We start from the raw sequence: 25,401 nt of genomic DNA on the forward strand, positions 1-25,401 counted from the left end.
TCACTATACATTACCTTTGCCTGTGACACCTTTTGCTTCTCTTATGTTCACCACACCACACCTAAATAATACTCTTACTCAACTCCTGAAGTTCCTCCAGAAGCGCATCTTCATTTTCTCATACCCATCCCCTCTGGACAGCATTATGCACGCTGATACTGAACTCCAAACTCCAAGTCATTTACTTTGCGGTTTCTCTGCACTCTTATCTCTCGTGTTGACAATCTTTTTTCACCCAAGTTTTTGGATGTAAGTGTTATCTTCAGTACATTGTTGGCGACAGAGGACTTCATGACTAATTCAGCCACTACCTTCAACTACTCAATAAGCTCCAGATCTCAAGCTTACTACCCTTCAACAGTTAGCAAATCATTGGGTCTTTCAACAAACTAGATTGTATCAGCCTGTCAATTACTCCTACTGAATTACTCCTTTTAACCTTTTGACAAGGTTGTCAAGTTTGCTATCTGGCTCTATCCATCCTACTGAGTCATACTCCCATATGTGGCTCACTGACGAGAAAAGGCCCCTTTTACAAACTTCTAATATTAGTGCTCAAATCAATAAAGACTATGACCACCAGCTACCTTCATCCGGTTATGATGCTACATAACAATTCCCAATCTTAGATCCCCAAACATATCTTCTGACATCACCTAAACAGCCCTGTACCATCTCTAATTTCCAAGACGTGTACCTATGTTAACCCTTTCACTGGAACAGCTTAACGACTAACATTCATACCAGGGACTCACAAGTTCAAAACTTCACTGAAAAGACACTTGCAAAATTAAATGTTGAACTGCCCATGTCTCATCCACCTTTAATTATTTATAGAGATCATGTTGTATGTGTAGTCTGTGGTCTTCAGCTATTGGTTATGCTATTTACTAGATTTCTCTTTGACAATAATCAGTACATCGGTTCCATCTATTAATAGGTGACTGCTTGTAATACACAACATAAACCACTTTACATTACTTATGTTCCATCACGGATGCGATGTGCAGCATTTCTTATCAAAATGTTCTTGTGGCTTATTATTAAATATGCTAACAATTTAAGTGTTGCTGGGTAGTCAGGGAAAATGGCACTGGAGCAACTGCTATAGCCACGCTATAGCACTTAGCACTTTGAATCAATCTGCCACACGTCCGTTCAGACTTGTTAGGCAAGGAACAAAATTAAAAAGTGAGAAACAGCACCCAAATGTAAAGGAGAGAAGTTGTTTCAGGTGGCAGTGGCATCTTAGAGCAGTGGAGAAGAGGTATGCCTACATGAAAGGCACAGAAGCTACCCCAGCTACATGCACCACAGAGAGTGGGAAGTAGACACTGCATGAAGATGGCAGCCTGTAAGGAGAACAAGGAACCATGAACGTGAGGTGCTGAGGGTGTTACTAAAAGCACTAACGACACACTGCTAAGGTCCACTGCTTCATAGCTGTCAGAAGGGCATTCATGATTTGTTTTTGTTTAACTTGTTGCAGTCGGCAAGCTGACCTCCATCTGCCATTTAACATGACTACCATATGTAGAGGGGTATGCACACTCTGAAACGTATTAATGCAGCACCTACAGCAAACGGTCAATGCAAAATGCCGCTAAATGACAGATTAATTATTTTAAAGAAGTGTCATTTTCAAGACAATTAATGCTCGCTTGAAATACAATCAAATTATTTTGTTTAAGAGGATTAACAATTACTAATTGAGAGAAATAGCCTTAGAACTGCTCTAGAACACCGAACACCGATATTAGCAAAGGCTTTGCTAGTGGTTTTTAGGCATGCTGCATTGAATTCTAAATGCTGTACAGCATGGCTTAAGAACAAGGTAAAAAATTAGAAAGAACCTTTGAACCAGGCACCGGCGTCTTTGTGCAGGCACATGCACCGAGCATAACATACGTCTACAAAATGCGATGGGGCTATTTTTTTGCTGTTTAGTTCGTTTTTTTAAAATGAGGGTGGCCAAAGCAACACCAGATAGGAAATGTGGGGCAGTGCCGGTAGCAAAGAGGGTGGGGATGGGTTAGGAGGCCCGGAAGCAACATGGGCGGAGTGGCAGGTGTAGGAAGCAAGAACCGGGCAACGGAAGTAACTCATAGGCCGTGGATGAGCAGAGGAGAACCAGCGGACAAGAGCAATGGCTCACGGGGAAGAAGCATCAAGCAAGGGATGTGGTGGAACCAACATGGAAGGCAGTGATAGGGAGGAGAAGCAATGGGCAATAGTAACATGAAGCAGGCGGGGAGAAGCACACTGGCAAGAAAGCATAGAATGAGGACACAAAAGCAAGTCTAACATGGAGGAGTAGGGGTGAACACACAGGGAACAGAGCAACGCAGAGTGCAAGCAGAAAGAAGTTAACAAAGGAGACAGCTGAAAAAATACACTAATGGAATTCTTAGCTAAAAAGAAACAAGCATTGGCAATACTAACAGGTCTGACTTTAAAAGGCATATAGTATGGTAATGTGAAGCATCAGAAGAAAAAGAGCATGGAAATAGATATGTATTTGTGTGGAATAAAAAGGACTGTAGAATTATACTGGTGTAGGTTAAAGTGACAGTTCCACTGTCAAGCCAGAACCAAAACTCTATCTAGGTTGATGTGCCATCCTCCGATCTGTGTTGGTGCCAGGAGAAAACAACATAATTTAGCTAGTTATTTAAGAAGCTTTATTCTCATGTCCTTTCCTGTCCCCCTGAAATGTCAAGCTTAGGCATCTGGACAAAATCACAATTGTGTGGAGGGCAAGTACTTTTCTGTGGAAGCACCTGTACTCCTGGCTTGAAACATGTGGGCGCAGTTGCTCACATAAATGTCAAGCCAGACCATAAAAATCACAATTCCAGACCTTTAAAAGTTATGCTTTGAAGCACAGAACCAGCCACTCTGGAGTGATGGCATAGAAGCAATGCATTGTGGGATAGACAAACACAAGACTGAAAAGCTGGAACAAAAACGAGACACACACAAAGACGGTAAACAACAAGCGGGCTCTAAGCCCCTTAATGTTCTTGGTAAGCCCACAATAGTTTTCGAAACACATGTTCTGTGTAACAGGCGAGACCTAAAAACAAGCACTGTCAAAGCCAACAGGTTTCACCTTTCTAGTAAGAGGGCCAAGCTATTTATTTTGCTGAAGCTTGCATGTAAAGCATTAAACATTTCAAAATAGTGGGCTTCAAAATATCGCAAGGTATTTCAAAACGACACTGAATTTGATATTTCAGTCTTTATAAAACAACCAGCTTTATTATTTTTTATTCAGGGAAATCAGGCCATAATTTAAAGAGAAAAGGGAAGTGTCAGAATTTAAACGAAAACACTTGGCAAGGACTAACTGACTTTCTACAGGAGTCAAAACTGAAACCTGTTTCAGCCATTTGCTTCTCTGCAGTAGCCGATGGTGCAGATCATGTGCCTACAGAAGCAGAAATATCTTTTGTTTTGTTTTTTTAATCAAAGCAAGCACGAGGTGCAAACCAGACGTCTTCATGAACAAATGAAAGAAAGATACCAAAGACAGGTTCTCAGTCAAAACATTTTTAGATATGATGTACTCTATAGATGGCTTAATCACCTAGCTAACCATCCGAGATGTGTAAAGAGATCTCACCCTCAAAGTGAATGTCTCTTTAAACAAAATAAAAAAATAAAAAATTGGAATTTCAGCATTATGCATATCTAGATCATATACAATATTACCAGTCATTAAATCCATAACCAGCAACCTAGCACCCCACAGTATGAGCAGTATTGCTGTGCGGCTCTTCCAAGCAATTGTCCCCGGGGTGCGTAACCCCAAATGCTGTACAGCCCATTCGAATCACAACATGAAAATCTCCAAATAGCCATTGTGCATTAAAGAGCTCCACCTTCCCCCTTTTTTCCTGCTCTGTTTGTAACAAAGCCCATATTCCGAAGGGCAGCTATCAATTGAGGTCAACCACAGAATGTCACACTATACCCATTCCCAGCACACATTATCAATACCCAGCCTACCAAGCAGTTCATCCTGCACCCCCCCACCTCCCTCTTCACCCCACTGTAGTCCAGGAGCGCAAAGTCTAAATAGTTTCTTTGTACTTACCGCTTGTCACAGTTGTGAAGACAACAGCTCCACCATCAGTAAGATCATGTACCATGACCTCCTACCCCCCCGCACCTCGCCCCCACCCGCCCCCATGCCAGTAGATAGATCATCTGCCAACCTATCATCACGTCTCACCTTTTTCATAAATGGTTCCTCAACCCCAGCCCATTCTGTCATATTCTTCACCCCGTAAGCCGTCTGAGGCAGTGTTAGGCTCAGCTATCTAATGGCTATACGTCGTTTGGCCAAAGTCAGGCTAAGGTGTGTCAAATTCCTACTCAGCTTGCTTTTTTTTTTTTTTTTTTTTTTTTTTTTTTTTAATAACAGGCACCAGTCCCAGCATGAACTGTTTAAAGTGGGTGTCTTATTGAAGCAATGTTATCCGCTCAATCACGAGAGTCAAGAAGTCAGGCATTTAGTAATTCACTGCAAGCATAAGAGCAGGAGTGACTTAAGGGATTCAGAATTCATTCAAACATTAGTCAGGAATGGTTGTAACGGTCACAGATTTCCAGGTGTGGGGCTATGCACAGCAATTATGTAGTAATAATTTGTACTACAATGTAAAATGCAGCATGAAGAAACAATAAACTGTTCTGCAAGCATCTTTTCCTCTCCCCGAATCACACTGAAAATATTTTTCCCCACGGAGAAACCACTTGTCGGGTCCCCCCTCCACCCCCCCCCCAATAAATACTGGGGTGTTTTTGTGCCTTTCAAAACTTGGACATATACTCGGTCTTAACCTAAACAAGAATAGTTGGGCATATGTGCATGGGCAACTAGCTGCAAATCACTAATGGTCACAAACTGGCAGCAAGTGCATTCTACTAATGCTAAATTCCACAATACCGTATACTGTGATTCTGGTTAACGTGCTGTATTTTGAAAGTGCTTTTATACTCAACCTTGTCCAACTAAGGTGTATGAAAATGTGTATTGCGTGCCCCCTGAATTCAGTCAGCTAACTTTCTTTCTAATCACTACATTTTAAGGCATTACTCCTTTCACCAACTTGCTTGGAAAATGACAAAGCAAATACGTGTGTTAACATTCAGAAATACAGTTTCCTGTTCCAATTAAAAACAAGCATTTGCAATGCAAACGGTCTCGCGTTTGCTAGAGCTCGAGCAATTAGCATTGTAAACTCCTAACAGGACTTTTCTTGCCACATAAATTGAAAATGAAAATAATATCAGTTTCACATAACTAACTGGACTTTTCTTGCCATATAAATACAAAAATAAAAGTTTCACATAAGTGAGCTGACGGCTGCCATCAGTGCAAAGCAGACACGCAAACGGAAATAACAGTACACTCGTAGTGAAACCTAGCGGCAAAAGTGTAATTATCTACCAAACCGGCAAAAGTGCAATTAACTATGTAACAGGGTCGATGTCATGCAAAGCGCTCAACTTCTGCCAAGCGAGATCACGCTGCGAAAAAAAGAGAAAAATTAGTCCACAGACCGGACGGAAAACTGTGAGCCTCGTATGTTTTCAGTACTTGGTTGTTGCACTCGAGGAGGGCTAACCACCGGAAAAGGCATGACGTATGCATGCCTTCCACTAATGAAAGCAAGCAGATTTTAAAAGGCAAGCCCACGAACCAATGAAAGACACTGACATGACATGGGTGTGGTTTGAAGCCCAAAGAGAGAACACGGCGGTGCGCTTTGAGCTCGCCCGTAAAAAGCAAAAAAGCAAACTCATGCTTCAGTAAATTAAATATTTGTACAATACGAATACAAATGGTAAATTAAACGCTGTCGTCTTATTTAAGTGTTCGGTTTCTTTTTTCTTTATACTTCAACGAATTACAAGTAGTTATTGTGCAGCACTCACCTGCTGCATGCATCGGGACACAACATCTTCAGGCACTTCAGGAAATTTTTGTCGCAGGTCATTTAAAACCTGAAAATCAATTTGCGGGCTCTCTTGGTCCATTCGTATACTGCCCGATAAGAATTATTCCTCAAGAGGCAGTCCTAGGCCTTAATAAAAGCCAAACTCTTCTGCGGTCCATGCATTTTCTGTTGGGAGGGAAGAGAGGGAGAAAAAAACAGAAATGCATTATTCAAGTGCGCCTTTTAACAAATGCATCAGAGCAAATTTATGAGTAGCCTTTTTCCATTAAGATTAAATTAAGTTTGCTTCTCTGAAGTAATAAAAATAATTTGGGTGGCTGACCATCCAATACTGGAAGGCTTTTCACAGAGAGGACTGAGGTGTGTCACACGACTAGAGTGACAAAAGAGCTGTCTTGAAGATAGATGAGTCCGCAAGGGGTTTTGGAAATAGCTTGGTATTTGTATTGTTTCATTTATGTGGAAGTGCGAAACATATTTTGAGTAAGAACTTTGGATCTGTCCTAATGACAATTCTGTTTGTGAATCTGTAAATGGTTCATGAATCGTTGGTGCTTGCATTTCACTCACTCACTTCGACTTTGACCCCCCCCCCTCGGCGATCTGAAAATGTTGGGGGATACACGCAAGCCACACCTCCCTGGACTCCACCAGGCGTCTAGTTTAAAAAAATGTCTGGGTTTGATAGGTTTCTCTAGATGGCTCCCAAGCCCTGGGACCAAGGTGCCCCCCATTGCAAAAACAGGTAGCTTTGTAATAGATAATTCTGTTGTGTCCATGTTGTGTTTTGGATTCTTTCCTGGCGGGCACTAGGCCTACCCACACAAGTGAGGTACTATTTTTAATCGGGAGACCTGGGGGAACGCTGACTTGAAGGAAGTTTGTGGCTCCTCTCAGATTCCAGAACTTTCCATCACCGAAATGTGAGGAAAAAGTGTTTTTTGGGCCAAATTTTGAGGTATGCGAAGGATTCTAGGTAATAGAACCTAGTTAGAGCCCCAAAAGTCACCCCATCCAGGATTCCCCTAGGTGTCTAGTTGTAAAAAATGTATAGGTTTGCAGGGTTTCCCTAGGTGCTGGCTGAGCTAGAGGCCGAAATCCACAGTTAGGCACTTTGCAAAAAACATGTCAGTTTCCTTTGGGAAAATGTGGTGTGTCCAATGGTCAAATGTGGTGTGGTTGCGTTTCCTGTCTCATGCATTAGGCCTACCCACACAAGTGAGGTACTGTTTTTAATCGGGAGACTTGGGGGAACACAGAATAGAAGAAATGTTATTGCTCCTTGTCTTTCTCTACATTTTTTCCTTCCAAATGTAAAACAGTGTGTAAAAAAGCCATCTATTTGAGAAATAAACTGTAATTCACATGCAAGTATGAGGACCCCCGATTTCAGAGATGTACAAATAACCACTACTTCTCAACACCTTCTCTTGTGCCCATTTTGGAAATACAAAGGTTTCCTCGATACCTATTTTTCACTCTTTATATTTCACCAAATGAACTGCTGTATACCCAGTATACAATGAAAATCCATTGCAAGGTGCAGCTCCTTTATTGCTTTGGGTACCTAAGGTTCTTGATGAACCTGCAAGCCCTATATATCCCGCAACCAGAAGCATCCAGCAGACGTAACTGTATACTGCTTTAAAAAATCTGCCATAGCTCAAAAAAGTTGGACAGAAATAGCTCTTTTTTTCACCTCAATTTCACTATTTTTTCATATTAGCAGTTACTTTCTGTAGCAAAACCTTGAAGGAGCTACACAAATTACCCCTTGCTGAACTTCGAATTGTATCTACTTTTCAGAAATGTTCAGCTGTCCGGGATCCAGCATTGGTTTCACACTCATTTCTGTCACTAACTGGAAGGAGGCTGAAAGCACACAAAAAATAGTAAAAATGGGGTAAGGCCCTGTAAAATGCCGAAAGTGTGTTGAAAAATGTGTTTTTTAAGTCTGCCTGTTCCTGAAAGCTGGAAGATGGTTATTTTAGCACTGCAAACCCTTTGTTGATGCCATTTTCAAGGAAAAAACCATAAGCTTTTTTCTGCAGGTCTTTTTCCTTTTTCTTTTTTTTTTTAAACAAAACTTTTAGCTGTATTTTGGCTAATTTCTTGGTCTCCTTCAGGGGAACCCACAAACTCTGGATACCACTAGAATCCCTAGGATGGAAAATAAAGACGCAAATTTGGAGTGGGTAGATTATGTGGACAAAAAGTTAAGAAGGTCTAAGCACGAACTGCCCCGAATAGCCAAAAAAACAGGCTTGGCACCTGAGGGGGAAAAGGCCTGGCCACGAAGGGGTTAATAAGTCCCTTTTAAGACACTATAAGGAGTACTGTTTACATTCAGCAATATAGCACTTCCTTGTTGGCTTTCTTGCCTTTTTAATAACAACCATTACGTTTTCTGGTAGTTTACATGATTGAATTGCAAGTCTTCAGGACCCAGACTGCCAGGCTCAAAAACTCTGGTTCTGGGTGTAGCACCCTTCCTTTTTCCATTGGCAACAGGTCTTGAGGTACTGGTAGTTTTGGACTGTTCCCTTGTGTCATTTCTATCAGCTCTGAAAACCATGTTTGCGGCCCCCATTGGGGGCAATTTATATTAAGAATCATCTTGCTTCTCCTGCACTTGTTGATCACTAGGTAACTGTAGTATCGGGCAAAAGCATATGCAAATATCCCTCACCAAACATTGATATGGTTGTCTGGATGCAAAGCTGTGGCATTTTACATCCCCTAGGGTGGCAAATAGATCTATTCTTGGAGTTCCCCAGCACCTGAAAACGTTTTGAGTACTCTTGGGTTCCCATTCATGAGAGAATGATGCTTGTCTACTCATTCTGTCCGCTTTCACACTGTCCTTGCCTGATAGATGAACTGTTATCTCTATTTTCCTCTGTATTGCCCACTTACAGATTTCTTGTGCTAGTTTCGTAAGAGCAAAGGACTGAGTCCACCCTTGCTTGTTGATGTAAAACACTGTAGTTGTATTCTCAGTTTTCACCAATACGGTCTTCCCCAATAGCTCTTTCTCAAAGGCATTTAAGGGTGGAAACACTGTTTTTTGTTCCAGGACAGTGATATGCTGTACAGCCCCCCACTTTCTCCCATACACCTCGTGCGTTTGAGCGTGTTCATGTGCGCTCTCCGGCCCATATGAGAGGCATCTGTAGTAATGGTTACTGTTGGAGTTGGCAATGTAAATGTCCTTCCTTGTGGTATATGTGATTTATTTCACTATTCCTTTTCCTGATGTTATTTCTGTGAGACAACCACTAGATCCTCCCAACTCCTTGTGGGTTATGACCACTGGTTCTGCAGCCATGTCTCAATTGGTCTAATGTGTAACCTTGCATATGGAAATTAAAGGGATCCATGAAGCCATCTTCCCTAACAATTTCCCTACAGTCCTCACTGTCCGAATGTGCCCCTTCTGGTAAAGTCATGTTTTTAGCAACAGTGACTGTTCTCTTTTCGCTGGGGTATACTTTCCCTTGGATTGAGCTGATCCTTGCACAGAGAAACATTTTTCTCTTGTTCTGGTGTTAGTGATGACTAGTCTATGTTTACTGAGAATCCCAATGAGAATAGTATTCTCAATAGCTGCTGTATATGCTCTTTGCATTTGTTGTGGGAGTTTGCTGTTACTAACCAGCAGTCCAGATAAGGACAGACATAAATGCCTTGTCTTCTTAGACGTGCTGCTACTGCTGCTGGGTATTTTGTGAAGACCCATGGTGCTGATTTTATCCTGAATGCCAGCACTGTGAACTCGTAGTCTTGTTCACCACAAACCTCAGATACTTTGTGTCTTGCATTCACTGGGATGTGCAAGAAGACACCTTTTAAATCAATAGTTGCCAAGTAATTCCCTTTTTTGCAACTGTGGAATGACCTCCTGAAAGGTTGTCATTTCGAATATTTGTGTCCTTATAAGGAAAATGTCACTTACCCAGTGTACATCTGTTCGTGGCATTAGTCGCTGCAGATTCACATGCTGTGCATAGTCCGCCGTCTGGTGTTGGGTCGGAGTGTTACAAGTTGTTTTTCTTCGAAGAAGTCTTTTCGAGTCACGAGACCGAGGGACTCCTCCTACTTTGGTTCCATTGCGCATGGGCGTCGACTCCATGTTAGATTGTTTTCCCCGCAGAGGGTGAGGTTGGAGTTGTGTATGTTAGTAATAGTGCCCATGCAATGGAATGACTAAGTATGTACAAAATGAATGTTAAAGTGATATATTTACAAATGTACAAATGTTGAAGATTACTTCCAAACAGCTACAGGCTCCCGGGGAGGCGGGTGGGCGCATGTGAATCTGCAGCGACTAATGCCACGAACAGATGTACGCTGGGTAAGTGACATTTTCCGTTCGGTGGCATGTGTAGCTGCAGATACACATTCTGTGCATAGACTAGTAAGCAGTTATCTCCCCAAAAAGCGGTGGTTCAGCCTGTAGGAGTGGAAGTAGTTTGAAATAAAGTTCTTAGTACAGCTTGACCTACTGTGGCTTGTTGTGCAGATAACACGTCTACACAGTAGTGCTTAGTAAATGTGTGAGGCGTAGACCATGTTGCTGCCTTACATATTTCGTTCATTGGAATATTTCCTAGAAAGGCCATGGTAGCACCTTTCTTTCTGGTTGAGTGTGCCTTTGGTATAATAGGCAGCTGTCTCTTTGCTTTAAGATAGCAGGTTTGGATGCACCTAACTATCCATCTAGCTATACCTTGTTTTGATATTGGATTTCCTGTAAGAGGTTTTTGAAATGCAATAAATAGTTGTTTTGTTTTGCTAATTAGTTTTGTTCTGTCAATGTAGTACATTAGTGCTCTTTTGATGTCTAATGTATGTAGTGCTCTTTCAGCTATTGAGTCTGGCTGTGGAAAGAACACTGGCAATTCTACTGTTTGATTTAAGTGGAACGGTGAGATGACCTTTGGTAAGAATTTTGGGTTGGTTCTTAGAACTACCTTATTTTTGTGTATTTGAATAAATGGTTCTTGTATAGTAAATGCCTGAATTTCACTCACTCTTCTTAGAGATGTAATGGCAATGAGAAATGCAACTTTCCACGTTAAGTATTGCATTTCACAAGAATGCATGGGTTCGAAAGGTGGACCCATGAGCCTTGTCAAGACAATGTTGAGGTTCCATGAAGGAACAGGTGGTGTCCTTGGTGGTATTATTCTCTTTAGGCCCTCCATAAACGCTTTAATGACCAGTATTCTGAATAGGGAAGTTGAATGAGTAATCTGCAGGTAAGCAGATATTGCTGCGAGATGTATTTTTATGGAATTAAAAGCTAGATTTGCTTTTTGTAGATGTAGTAAATATGCTACTAGATCTTTTGGAGATGCATGCAATGGTTGGACTTGATTATTATGGCAGTAACAAACAAATCTTTTCCATTTACTTGCATGGCAGTGTCTAGTGGATGGCTTTCTAGCTTGTTTGATGACCTCCATACATTCTTGTGTGAGGTTCAAGTGTCCAAATTCTAGGATTTCAGGAGCCAAATTGCTAGATTCAGCGATGCAGGGTTTGGATGCCTGATCTGTTGTTTGTGTTGTGTTAACAGATCTGGCCTGTTGGGTAGTTTGACATGAGGTACTACTGACAGGTCTAATAGAGTGGTATACCAAGGTTGTCTTGCCCATGTTGGTGCTATCAGTATGAGTTTGAGTTTGTTTTGACTCAATCTGTTTACCAGATATGGAAGGAGAGGGAGAGGGGGAAAAGCGTACGCAAATATCCCTGACCAATTCATCCATACAGCATTGCCTTGGGATTGCCGGTGTGGGTACCTGGATGCGAAGTTTTGGCATTTTGCGTTTTCTTTTGTTGCAAATAGATCTATTTGAGGTGTTCCCCAAATTTGGAAGTAATTGTTCAGGATTTGGGGGTGAATTTCCCATTCGTGGACCTGTTGGTGATCCCGAGAGAGATTGTCTGCTAGCTGGTTCTGGATCCCTGGAATAAATTGTGCTACTTGTCGAATGTGGTTGTGAATTGCCCAATGCCATATTTTTTGTGTTAGGAGACACAACTGTGTCGAGTGTGTCCCCCCCTGTTTGTTTAAATAATACATTGTCGTCATGTTGTCTGTTTTGACAAGAATGTATTTGTGGGATATCATGGGTTGGAATGCTTTCAATGCTAGAAATACTGCTAACAGTTCTAGGTGATTTATATGAAACTTTCTTTGATGTACGTCCCATTGTCCTTGGATGCTGTGTTGATTGAGGTGTGCTCCCCACCCTGTCATGGAAGCATCTGTTGTTATCACGTATTGTGGCACTGGGTCTTGGAAAGGCCGCCCTTTGTTTAAATTTGTACTGTTCCACCATAGAAGCGAGATGTACGTTTGGCGGTCTATCAACACCAGATCTAGAAGTTGACCCTGTGCATGTGACCATTGTGATGCTAGGCACTGTTGTAAGGGCCGCATGTGCAATCTTGTGTTTGGGACAATGGCTATGCATGAGGACATCATGCCTAGGAGTTTTAATACCATTTTTGCATGTATCTTTTGATTTGGATACATGGCTTGTATCACCTTGTGAAAATTTTGAACCCTTTGTGGACTTGGAGTGGCTATCCCTTTTGTTGTGTTGATTGTCGATCCTAAGTATTGCTGTGTTTGACACGGCACAAGGTGTGCATAGTTGATGGAGAAACCCAGCTTGTAAAGGGTTTGTATAACATAATCTGTGTGGTGTAAACACTTTGTTAGCGAGTTGGTCTTGATTAGCCAATCGTCTAGGTACGGGAACACGTGTATTTGCTGCCTTCTGATGTGTGCAGCTACTACTGCTAGACACTTTGTAAAGACTCTTGGCGCTGTTGTTATTCCGAATGGCAACACTTTGAATTGGTAGTGTATTCCTTTGAATACGAACCTTAGGTATTTCCTGTGCGAGGGATGTATCGGTATATGGAAATACGCATCCTTTAGATCCAATGTTGCCATGTAGTCTTGCTGTTTCAGCAGTGGGATTACGTCTTGTAAGTCACCATGTGAAAGTGGTCTGATTTGATGTAGGTGTTTAGTGTTCTGAGATCTAATATTGGTCTTAGAGTTTTGTCTTTTTTGGGTATTAGAAAGTACAGTGAGTAAACTCCTGTGTTCTTTTGTGGACCTGGTACTAATTCTATTGCGTCTTTTTGCAGTAATGTCTGAACTTCTAGTCCTAGAAGGTCTAAATGCTGTTTTGACATATTGTGTGTTTTCGGTGGGACGTTTGGAGGGAGTTGGAGAAATTCTATGCAATAACCATGTTGGATAATTGCTAAGACCCAAGTGTCTGTTGTTATTTCCTCCCAAGATTTGTAGAACTGGCTTAGTCTTCCCCCCCACGGGTGTTGTGTGAAGGGGTTGAGTGACCTGTGAGTCACTGCTTGTTTTGAGGGGTTTTCGGACCTTGACATTTTCCCCGGTTTCTTGGGAATTGGCCCCCTCTGTATTGGCCTCGAAAGCCTCCCCTTTGGTATTGTCCCTGGTAGGTAGGCGGTGTTGTTTGTGAGGTGCTGGCTTGTGTGGCTTGACCTCGAAACCCTCCTCTGAAAGTGGTTTTACGAAATGTGCCAAATGTGCCTCTGCCCTGCGGGGAATAGAGTGCGCCCATGGCTTTAGCTGTATCAGTGTCTTTCTTTAATTTTTCAATTGCAGTGTCCACTTCTGGGCCAAACAATTGTTGTTCATTGAACGGCATTTAAAGCACTGCCTGCTGTATCTCGGGTTTGAAGCCGGATGTGCGCAGCCATGCGTGCCTCCTTATTGTTACAGTAGTATTTATTGTTCTTGCAGCTGTATCTGCTGCATCCATAGAAGAACGGATTTGGTTGTTGGAAATGTTCTGTCCCTCTTCAACCACTTGTTTTGCCCGTTTTTGGAATTCTTTTGGGAGGTGTTCGATGAGATGCTGCATCTCGTCCCAATGGGCTCTGTCATATCGCGCTAGGAGTGCCTGCGAGTTGGCGATGCGCCACTGATTTGCAGCTTGTACTGCAACCCTTTTCCCGGCTGCATCAAACTTTCGGCTCTCCTTGTCTGGAGGTGGTGCGTCGCCTGATGTGTGCGAGTTGGCTCTTTTACGAGCTGCTCCTACGACAACTGAATCTGGTGTCAGTTGTGATGTAATAAAAGCAGGGTCTGTGGGTGGTGCCTTGTATTTCTTATCCACCCTTGGGGTTATTGCTCTGCTTTTAACTGGCTCCTTAAAGATTTGTTTAGCGTGCCTTAGCATTCCAGGGAGCATAGGAAGGCTTTGATAATTGCTATGGGTGGAGGACAGGGTGTTAAAAAGGAAGTCATCCTCGATAGGCTCTGAATGCAGCGATACGTTATGAAACTCTGCTGCCCTAGCCACTACCTGAGCATACGCTGTACTGTCCTCAGGGGGTGAGGACTTAGTGGGGTACGACTCAGGGCTATTGTCCGATACTGGGGCGTCATAGAGATCCCATGCGTCCTGGTCATCTTGGCTCATGGTGGTATGAGCTGGTGATTGTCTGTGCCGGTGATATAGGAGGTGCCGGTGGTGGAGTTACCTTCTTCACCACTTTTGCTTGTGGTGTTGTTTCTTGTTGTTGGAAATCTAGTTTCCTTTTTCTTCTGATTGGGGGAAGGGTGCTGATCTTCCCTGTACCACTTTGTATAAAGATCCGCTTTTGCGTGTGATCTACAGCTGTTGTTTGTAATTCCTCCTCAAACCTGTGTTTTTGAAGTTGGGAGGACAGTGATTGTTCCTCTGAGTAGGAACTGGCTTTAGGTTCGGTTGCTGGGCGTTTTGGCACCGGAACCGTGCCTTTTGTTATTTTCGGCTCCGACAAGATTTTCCTCTTTTTCGGCGTCGCACCCTCTCGGTGTCGACCATCTTCGGTGCCGCTATCTCTGTGCCGAGCAGCTTCGGTGCCGCTGTCTCTGTGTCTGTGTCGAGCAGCTTCGGTGCCGCTATCTCGGTGTCAACCCTTTTCCGCGGCACCTTCTCGGTCCCGAGATTGTTGCGTGCCCGTGTCTCGACCTGAGTCGGACGGTCACCTACTTTATGGGTTGAGCCATGGCCTGTCGGCAGTGGCGTCCCCTGGGCTTTGTCTGTTTTCCCCTGTGATGTTTGTTTCGACGTCTTACTCACGGTTTCTTCGACGTCGAATTCTTCCGAATCTGATTCGTGGATGGAGAATGCTTCTTCTTCTCCCTCTTCCTCGAACCTTTGTTGTCCTGTCGGCGTGGACGCCATCTGTAACCTTCTGGCTCTTCGGTCTCGGAGCGTTTTTCTCGACCGAAACGCTCGACAGGCTTCACACGTCTCTTCTTTGTGCTCGGGTGACAGGCACAAGTTACAGACCAAATGTTGGTCTGTATAGGGATATTTACTGTGGCATTTAGGACAGAATCGGAACGGGGTCCGTTCCATCAGTCTTGATGTTGCACGCGGTCGGGCCGACCAGGCCCCGGTGGGGGATCGAAATTACCCCAAAGGGCTACCGGAGCTCTTCTGGATTCGGTGTCGACTCTAATCTAACCCGATACCGAACGAAACAATACCGACGAATTTTCCGTTGATTCTGACTAACTTTCCGACCCGAAACACGGAGCGAAAAGGAACACGTCCGAACCTGATGGCGGAAAAAAAACAATCTAACATGGAGTCGACGCCCATGCGCAATGGAACCAAAGTAGGAGGAGTCCCTCGGTCTCGTGACTCGAAAAGACTTCTTCGAAGAAAAACAACTTGTAACACTCCGACCCAACACCAGACGGCGGACTATGCACAGCATGTGTGTCTGCAGCTACACATGCCACCGAACACTTGTTTATGAAACTGAGGTCTAGAATTGGTCACAGAGACCTATCTACCTTTGGTATTTGTTAATATGCTGAGTAATTTCCTCTCTTGGTCTCTGTTCTGGGCACCTTTTCTATTCCTTTTTTTCCCAGCAATTTCTCTACCTCCTTGAGAAGACGTGAGGTTTATTTCCTTGGACGTACATTCTTTTTTGGTCCTTTTGCTGGAGGTATCCTTTCCCATTCTATGCAATATCCATATTCTAGGACGTTTAAAATACAATTGCCTGAAGTTATCTTCCTTCACTACTGAAGGAAGTTTTTTTATTCTGTCTCCCTATGGTCTCATATGCGAGAGGCTGTGATATTTCTGGAAGTCACTTGCTCGAGGGAAGGGGTGAGGGGGTCGGGGGGTGGCGGTTTCAGGGGGTAGCTCACACGGGGTTGTGCCTCTCTGGTGAAACTGTCCCCTTCTCCGTATTGTTCCTCAAAAGAATCGCTGTCCTTGTTGCTGGTATTGCTAGTGCTGTTGGAGTGCCAGTGTTTGACTGCTTCCCTGGAATGCCTGGTGTGATGTTCCCGCTTGGAAGCTGCTTCCTCCTGTAGGCCTGTGCGATGGTGCTGCCTCTCTTCGTATACCTCCTCTAAACTACAATGACTTTGATTTTGCTGCTTCATTGCCTTTATTTGAGCTTGTTCAAGGGGTCATCAATCGTGCTCCCAAACAACTTTTCCCCACTGAATGAGGTATTTAGAATGTTAGCCGGTACCTTCGGCTTGAATCCTGATATTTGCAGCCATGAGAGGCGGTGCAGAGTGATCCCTATCGACATCTAACTGCTTGAGGTATATGCTGCGTCCAATCTTGATTTAAGGCATATGTTAGCATGATTCTGCACTCTTCTTCCAGGTGTGCAGCCCTTTCTTGTACTGCTCTGGCAGGTGCTGCATAAGATCATCCGTTTCCTCCCAGTGGTGGTAGGCATGTCTGTAAAGGAATACATTTGAATGTGCGATATACCACTGGTTTGCTACACTGCTCTTGAGTTTTCTACCCCTGAGGTCCATCCTTTTGCTCTCCTTGTCGGGCGGTGGCCCCAATGTTGAGGGGATGTTGGCCCTCTTACATGCTGTTGAGGTAATTATCTAATCAGCTGTGTTGGAAATGGCCCTTTTTGCAGGGTTATCTGCACACTTACTGCCATCTTCCTCCTATTTTTTCAGGTCTGTTTTTGTTGGTTTATTGTCTCTGCACAGTTTACCACTGCTAATCAGTGCTAAAGTGCAAGTGCTCCCAAGGTAAATTGTACTGTTGACTGGTTTATCCATGATAGGCATATCTGATTTACTGGTAAGTCCCTAGTAAAGTGCACCAGCGGTGCCCAGGGCCTGTAAATCAAATGTTACTAGTGGGTCTGCAGCACTGATTGTGCCTCCGACATAAGTAGCCCTGTAAACATGGCTCAGACCTGCCACTGCAGTGTGTTTGTGTGCAGTTTCAAACTGCCAATTCGACCTGGCCGAGGCCAAATCTTACAATATGCAAAGTTGGTGGCTACTGCTAGGCAGATGTGGCCTTCTTTTCCAGACAGCCCACAGCCTGCACAGACGCTGGTCACGATGTTAGCCTTTGCGCGAGGCCCAAGCCTTCCCTTTTGGTACATGTAAGGCACCCCCCAAGGGCAGGCCCTAGGTAGCCCCATGGGCAGGGTGCAGTGTATTTAAAAGGTAGGACATGTACAGGTGTGTCTTGCATGTCCTAACAGTGAAATACTGCCAAATTTGGGATTCACTGTTGCAAGGCCTATCTCCCTCATAGGTTAGCATGGGGGTTGCCTTAAAATAACTTTAAAGCGCAGATTTCCTTTGAGGGCAGATAGAAATATGGAGTTTGGGGTCTCTGAACTCACACTTTAAGAATACATCTTTTAATGAAGTTGGTTTTTAGATTGTGAGTTTGAAAATGCCACTTTTAGAAAGTAGGCACTTTCTTGCTTAAACCATTCTGTGACTGCCTGTTTGTGGATTCCCTGTCTGGGCCAGTTTGACACACCGCTCCTCTAGACAGTGACACAAAGGGGGCTGGGGTGTAGCCTGCATATCCTGATGAGCCATCTGTGATGGAAGAGAGGGGAGGAGTAGTCACTTACACCTGAAAGGACTGTGCCTGCCCTCACATAAGGCAGTCTCTGACCCCCTGGTGTATCCGGGGCCTGGCCTGGACAAGGAAGGATCCTGCAAGCACCTGAGACTTTGAAGTTGGCAAACTTCAAAGCAAAGGCAGAAAGGGGTATAGGAAGAAGCCCCAATACCCCAGACTTTTAGAATCTTTCTGAAATCAAGAGGAACCTCTGCCAAGGAGAAGAGCAGAATAGCTGGAGAAGGATTACTGTCCCTTTGCTGGACTGGCCTGCAGTTGCTGCTTCTGCCTGAAAAGAGTGCAAAGGGTGAACTTTGCTGTGTGTCCTGCTTGAGAAAGATTTCAGTTTCCTTGACCTTCAGAACTGGGAACTGTGTGTTCTGTGCTGTACAAGAAGAAAACCCACTGCAACGCCGCCAACAAGGCCGCTGGCCTGCATCGTGACCTGCTGATGCCACACGGAGTCCCACTGCCCCGCTTCTCACCACGACCCTGGTCTCACTGACGCCTTCATCAGATGACTTCACCGAGTCGCTGCTCGCATCGCGACTTGTAGGCTCCCGCACTCCGGACTCGCCTGCTCACACCGCAGCCTGGGCATGCCAGACTGCTGACAACGGCGCCGCTGCCTGCACTGTGGCCACCGCTTGTGAGGTGCATGAAGCACCGTCCCGTCCCGCACTCCCAGTCCACCAACGCCAGCATCATCGACTCCCGTGTCGTCACCAGGCATCCTGCCTGCACTGGGGCCTGTAGACACCGGTCATGAGGGTCACAAAGCACCATCCCACCCCGCACCGCTGGCTTGGGTCTACCGCAAACATCGCTTCGGCAATGGCGACACCGCTGCCTGCACCGTGACCTGGTGACATCGCACGTCGGTACTGCCCTGCTTCACACCGCAGCTTCAATCTCACCGATGCCGCTGGACGCCCTCACAGAGCCGTTGCCTGCACTGTGACATGTAGGCACCGCACGTTGCAGCATCCTGCTTCACACCGCAGCCCCGACACCAGCGCTCCTGACTTCATCAGCCCAAAGTTCGATCCGCATGCCTGTGACTTCAAGGGCCCAATGACCCCCGCACTGACTCCGGAACTGATACCGCGACGTCAGTGACGCTGCTCTCCAGAACACACAGCGAGGACCACGATGCCCTGCAATTCCAAAGGTACTGTTTTGCGGGTCTTCCAGACATCGTAGCTGGCCTGCAACGCCGCGGCTAGCCTGAACAGTTGGTTTTGTTGATCACAATGCCATGGTGGCCCCTGATGGAGCTATCGACTTCAAGGAACTGTATTTTTAAGATAAATCTTACAAAATTCATATCTTTAGCACTGGATGCTGGATTTCTATTGTTTTGGTCTTGTTTTACACACTTAAATATTGGCTATTTTTCTAAAACTGGTGTGGTGTCCTTTTGTAGTGCTCTCACTGTATTACTGTGTCTTATGTGCAAGTGCTTTACACATTGCTTCTGAGATAAGCCTGACTGCTCGTGCCAAGCTACCAAGGGAGTAAGCAGGGGTTATTTGAGCGGGTATCTCCCTTATCCTTGGACAGGGTGCAAACCGACAGCCAACTAGAGACCCAATTTTAACAAGCTGGCACTGTACCCTTGATGCATGCTGGGTCCTTGAATGACTACTTATACTTCTTTTCTGCATTTGGAGTCACTGCTCTACAAGTGGCGGGTTCTTTGAAAGCTTCCCTTCCTTGGTCTAGTACACTTGGAAGCATTGGCAGGAATCGGCTTGTGATGACAGCAGGGTCTCCAGCAGGAAACAGAACTATGGTTTCTCTTCCTCCGGTTGCACTCCATACTCAACTGCAGCCTCTTTGATTACCTGATTATACATGCTAATGTCATCCAGATAGGTGTCAACACATTCCTCTGGGGAGTCTGTCTCCAGGTCCTGCCACTGAGACTCCATGTACTCGGATACCCCTGAGCCCTCACACATGTCCTCTAGTTACTCCTCCTCCTCTTCTTCTTCTTCAAGAAGCTCTGGCATCAAAGGAGGTTTGATTTCTTCAACAACCTTTTCGCCGGCATCAAAGTTTTTGACGGGATTTAAAACCTCTAAGGATTCGCTGAAGTCTTTTAATTTTTTAAGGAAGGCGGTCATTTTGGCTTTGAGGCGCCTCCATTTCCTTTAGATTCCGCTGACCTTTCTTCAGAGTCAAGGCTTGACATCGATTTTCTCTTCAACGTCGAAGAATCCCTCAACGATGCACCGGTCGTCAAGCTTCTGTGTTCATCTCGAGACCGCTCCTTTTTCTGTATCAAAGAGTCTTTCCCTCAAACTTCCACATCATGGTCTTTTCAGGAGGCTTTCTCTGGGCCTGCCTTCGTTCGCGAGTGTTTTACCCTTTGACGTCGATAAGCCTGATTTTTAGGACTATGACCCTTTTTCCGGTGTCTCTATTACCTCCTGTGTCATCTTGATTGCTTGATCTTTGACAGCGAAAATCCTCAAGTGAGTGTACGATGTTTCTCCCACAGCACCATCTGCAACATTTTCCTCCTCATCGCTCAAGAGACACAGGTCTTTCAGGGATGGAGTTGTTCCATGCCGCTGCATGGTATGATGTGCTTGCCTCTGCCTCTCTCTAACCCTCAGTGTCTTCCATGTGAACATGGCGCAGGTGCTGAAGTCCTCCCTTCGATGTTCAAGGGCAAGCGAAGGCTGCAGGCTGAGTGTTGGTCTTTCTGTGTGAATTTGTGATACCAATTTGGGAGTCTTCTCCATTACGCCATACAGGGAACCCCCCGACCTGGGTATTTTTTGCGAAAACCATCAAGGAAACTCAACTTCTTCTCTCTCAACTTCTCCTCCAGTACCTCTTTGTCGGTGTTCTTCCCTGAATTTAATTACTCTTTCGGCGAACTTCTGACAAACTTCTGGTCACTTTTTCTTTCTCGTGCTGGAGTCTCTTCAGCCAAGCATCCAGACCAAATGGCGGGGGGGAAAAAAAAATCTGAAAATGGCGACCAAAGGTGGGAGCTTCCGTGAGAGGGTGGGTACGATGTCACGGGAAGCACTAAATGGGTGATCCATATTTGTCTTAAGAGCTAAATACAGGTTAGGGTATTTACATTAGTAAAAGTGTGTTTTAAATATGATTAGTATACATATCCGCTTACTGCATGGAAGGGCAAGCTTGAATATGCTCTGCTGCTCTGTTCCCCTCCGCAGGAACTTTACAGTCTACCACAAACCAGCTGTCTGCCTCCATAGCAGGATCGCTAGTTAACTACATTGTCCAGAATGCCAGGGGAACAGAGGCAGGAAGGCAGCCACCTCTAACCAATGGTGCAAGGTCTAAAATGATAACATCATTCAGCGTAACCGGGTTACACCTAGGTCCTCCTTTAATTATATATATTCTGCACTCAGGTGCGCTGGAAACAACAGCAGCTACAGATGATATGCCATCAGCTGCTGGCTGCCCATTGTACTTGAGGCCATCTGTCTAAATAAACAAGCCTCTGCAAATGCACTGTGGTCACGACCTGCAAGATCTATGTGGGAACGCAGAATCAAGGCTTACACCACTGTTTGGTGTACCAGTCTAAAATCTTATACCTCCTGACAATTTCACTTTGCACTAAGGAAGGTGTCAGGTCAAAGGAAGGAGTGGCAGTTTTGTACAAAACTGCTCACCTAGCACAGTTCGGGCTTCAAACTGCCTCTAACTATCGAGTTTTTACACTAGCCTTTGCTAAAAAAAAATCTACCACTTTACTTTTCTGGTCAGTTTCCACTTAAGACTACCACAATTACATAACCTACTAGAACTCATAAGCTATCTGGCAGCTAGATGTTTCCTCAGTGCTAGTTTTGGAGAGTGGGGAATCTTAGCTTATGAATGACACTACTATAGATGCTCTAGCTCCGATCTTTTGTACTGCCTTAACTGAAATGATCTTTGATCAAATTATCAGGAGCCACAACCACTTCAAAGGTCAAATCTTAGAACCTGTATTTGGAGAAAATATGGAGGTGTGCATCCAGAGTATCACATTTCTAGTCTTGTTCATTTTTTTTCAACCAGAGTTTTAAATGTAAAAGACTGAAATCAAGTCTGTTCCAGCTCCTAAAATGTGGTAACAAAATGCTTTTGCACTACAGACCCCACTTTACCAAGACATCTCTCTAAATTGCAAACTCTGATGGTGAAGCATAATTACTTTTGTAGTGAAATCTACATTCTTGCGCTTGTCACACAAAACATGCTTGCAGTTACTACTGAAAACCAAAAAACTATAATTCAATGACTTAGTACACACTCGCGAAATCTGACTGAAGTCTAGGACGCAGTCTTATAGACAAGAAACCCAAGCATTTACAAAGCCAATGGGTCTCATCTATGCAGCAGCCATTGGCTTTGGCCATGTTACACAACCGTGGGGCTGCTGTTCAGAATGGCTAAACGTTAGTGGCATGTGTTGTCCTAGAGTGGAGTGGGGGGAGTAGTGTCGTAAACTAGATCTGTTGGAGCAGAGTGTTGTGCAGTCGAGTGTCGTAGAGTTGAGCGGAGTAGAGTTCAGTGGAACAGAGTCACGGAGTACAGTGGCACAGAGTGGAGAGGGTTGAGTAGAGCGGGGTAGTAGGGTGAACTGAGGTAGTGGGGTGGGTGGACTGGGGTAGAGTGGGTTGGATTAAGTGAAGTCGGGTCGAGTGAGGAGGGATCGACTGGAGTGGGTGGACTGGATGGATTGGAGTGGGGTGATTTGAAATGGGGTGAGGTGAATTTGATTGGGAGAATTAGATTGGCTGTGGGTGAGTGGAATGAATCATTGAGGGACTCGGGTGGGGTGGGTTGGAATAGGGTAGGGTGAATTTACGTTGTGCGGATTGGAGTGAGGTGGATTGTAATGGGCGGGGTGGACTGAAGTGGGGTGGGTTGGACTGGATTAGAGCAGGATGCATTGCATTGAGGTCTGGTGGAGTGCAATGGACTGTAGTGTGGTGGAATGAACCAAGTGGGTTGGCATGGGGTAGGTTAAACTGGAGTTGACTGGACTGCAGTGGGGAGGATTGGAGTGAGGTGGTTTGGACTGAGTGGGGTGGACTGGATTGAGGTGCAATGGATGGGTGGGTGAACTGGATTGAGGTGGATTGGAGTGGGGTAGACTGGACTGGTGTGGGTGGATTGGATTTGAGTTGGGTGGATTGGATTTGAGTAGGGTGAATTGGATTGGAATGGGTGAACTGGATTAAGATGGGATGGATTGGATTAGAGTGGGGTGGGCTGGAGTGGAGGTAGACTTGGTTTAGGTGGATTGGTGTGGGGGTGAATTGGTATGGGATGGGTGGATTGGTGTGAACTGATTAAGTTAAATCTTCCAAGCCCTTCTTGTTAACAGTGTCTCGTAAGTGAGATGCATGCGTTAGCACATGCTCTCCCAGGCTTGATCCTAAAAATGGAGGGGGGAAAAAAAGGAAATCATCAAACTACAGATCTTTTAGATACCATCAATGTGATTGATACCTACAGAAAAGGAATTTTACACATTAAAAACCTACTGGGTTGGGATAATAGAACCTTCTATCAAGCTGGGGGTTTATTTTAGCTAGGCACCTATGCCACCTCCCATACACAGTGCTATCCTTCACATTCTTCATTAGTACATTGTAAAGCATTTTGTTAAATTTTATAGCTAGCAATTTCTGGACTGTTTAAGCTCAAATAGTGCTACAGTTCCTTCTGCTATCACGTTGGAAATTTTTTTTTAGCTCGTCACTCACCACAGAGGACACAGTCAGTTCTATAGACTTTAGGATGTCTTAATGCCATGGAGTCCTGGGCTATTAAGCTTGACATAAGTGACATAGATAGTGCAACATTGCTTCTATCGACTGTGCTGCCTTTAACCTATTTTAATAGGATAGCGTACCTAACAAAACCCACAGCTGCAGGAAGCACAGAATGTGTCAATAAGGCTTATGTATGACCTCAAAAGAAGAGACTATTTATGGCAGGCTAGAAAAGATTAGTAGTGGCTCACAAGTAAGGGGCATATATGACATGGTTGCATATCACCACCACTCAACAATTTCCAATTCCATCATTTCAAATGTTTATTTTCGGATGACCATAACTTCTGTCTGGTAAGCACAAGTACCAGTGCTTTGAATTTGTCATTGTATTTAATAGTTAAAATAGTTTAAAATGTGTTGGCATTTTTTTAGGAGTAAATCCTACACTTATTTTCCCCCCTTTCCCATTTATAAGTATGTATATATTAATAAAACATGTTTAATCTTTAATATGTGCCTAGACATACGGTGATGTGATATGTAAGGTCATAAGCAATGCGTGACAGGGGCACCATAAGAGACAAATATCAGTAGTTCTTAGGTTTTGTTTTGCAATCATAAGTGCACTTTAACTATTACTTTGTAGCAAATAAATATATATATTTTTTTAATACATCGATGATAAGGTCGTTACCAAAACCAACAACAACTACCTTTTTTCAGTGAATTTCAGATGCATTTTTTTAACCAGATACCACATACAACTGGTCAGGGATGTGGAATTCCTATCGCCCGACGCCCGGGACATCTTGTTTGGGGTCAAGGGCAACAAGTTTTTATGTTTACTTTGTCCTTGGGACAAGTAGGCCCGACCCTCTGCAGCACAAACCCTTTGGCTGCCTGTTTACAGAGAGTGGAACTCTCTGCAGTTGAGGTAATGTGTTTCCAAAAGATAATGCTGTTGGAACTTGTATTTATGGTTCATTATTTGAAAACCTTCATTATTAGGGTGAGTGCTGTAAATAAATGTTTTAAGGTCACACTTGACTACTGACGTTGGTTCCAGTACTACAAAAAAAAAACGTGTATACACATGTTTGAAAGGTTTAGGCTATGAGGCTAAGTATAATGCTCCCAGAATGCTCTCTGATTAGATGCAAATGAAGTGTCATATAGTAAAATGTGTTGATGCATGCTAGTATTTCCCAAAAATATTTCTAATGGAAAATCAGTGTAACCATTTTCAACACGAATATGGGAAGCATGAAAATAAACAAACACTGACAAAGCCAACTGGTCTGACATATTTTTTTTTATAAGTCTTTTAGTTTCATCAATGCGTGTCTTGTTTTGACATGGCTTTTGTAACACTTTATTGTTGTGGGAGCTACCAGGACCTCAACATTGTAACAAACACTGGCAAAAAAAAAAAAAAAAAAACGTTTTTGAACTCTAAAAGCACACGTTGCCACCAGTGGCATAACAAAGGCCCCGCAGCCGCCCTCCAGGGTGCCCCTTAAGCACAGCACCTGCCCTGAGTGAGTCTGGAGAGGGGGCTCCTCCATGTTCTTTGCAAAGGGGCACCCTCCAGTTTCGTTACGTCACTGATTGCCACTGTAGTTCCTGACACTGAACAAAACTACTTTTTGTGCCAATATGCTCCTTGTGGAAGAGCAGAATGTGATCACTCACAGTAAAGCCAGCCGAACGAGAGAGAAATAGAAGATTAATAAA

The 25,401-nt window shown here is 44.2% G+C and overlaps 1 protein-coding gene across 4 annotated transcripts in view; it reads right to left on the reverse strand.

The window, feature by feature from the left end:
• Window positions 1–25,401, reverse strand: part of TAB2 (TGF-beta activated kinase 1 (MAP3K7) binding protein 2) — a 190,732-nt gene that overhangs the window by 57,510 nt on the left and 107,821 nt on the right. For 3 of the 4 annotated variants that reach the window (XM_069235181.1, XM_069235180.1, XM_069235179.1), the window contains one exon: window positions 5,947–6,134. The exons of the other annotated variant lie outside the window; for it this stretch is intronic. In XM_069235181.1, the coding sequence (XP_069091282.1) occupies window positions 5,947–6,048 (102 nt within the window). In that variant the 5' untranslated portion in view covers window positions 6,049–6,134. The remainder of the gene's footprint in view (window positions 1–5,946; window positions 6,135–25,401) is intronic. 4 annotated transcript variants of the gene reach the window in all.

The sequence above is a fragment of the Pleurodeles waltl genome, chromosome 5 (genome assembly GCF_031143425.1).
Source record: "Pleurodeles waltl isolate 20211129_DDA chromosome 5, aPleWal1.hap1.20221129, whole genome shotgun sequence".
Lineage (NCBI taxonomy): Eukaryota > Metazoa > Chordata > Amphibia > Caudata > Salamandridae > Pleurodeles > Pleurodeles waltl.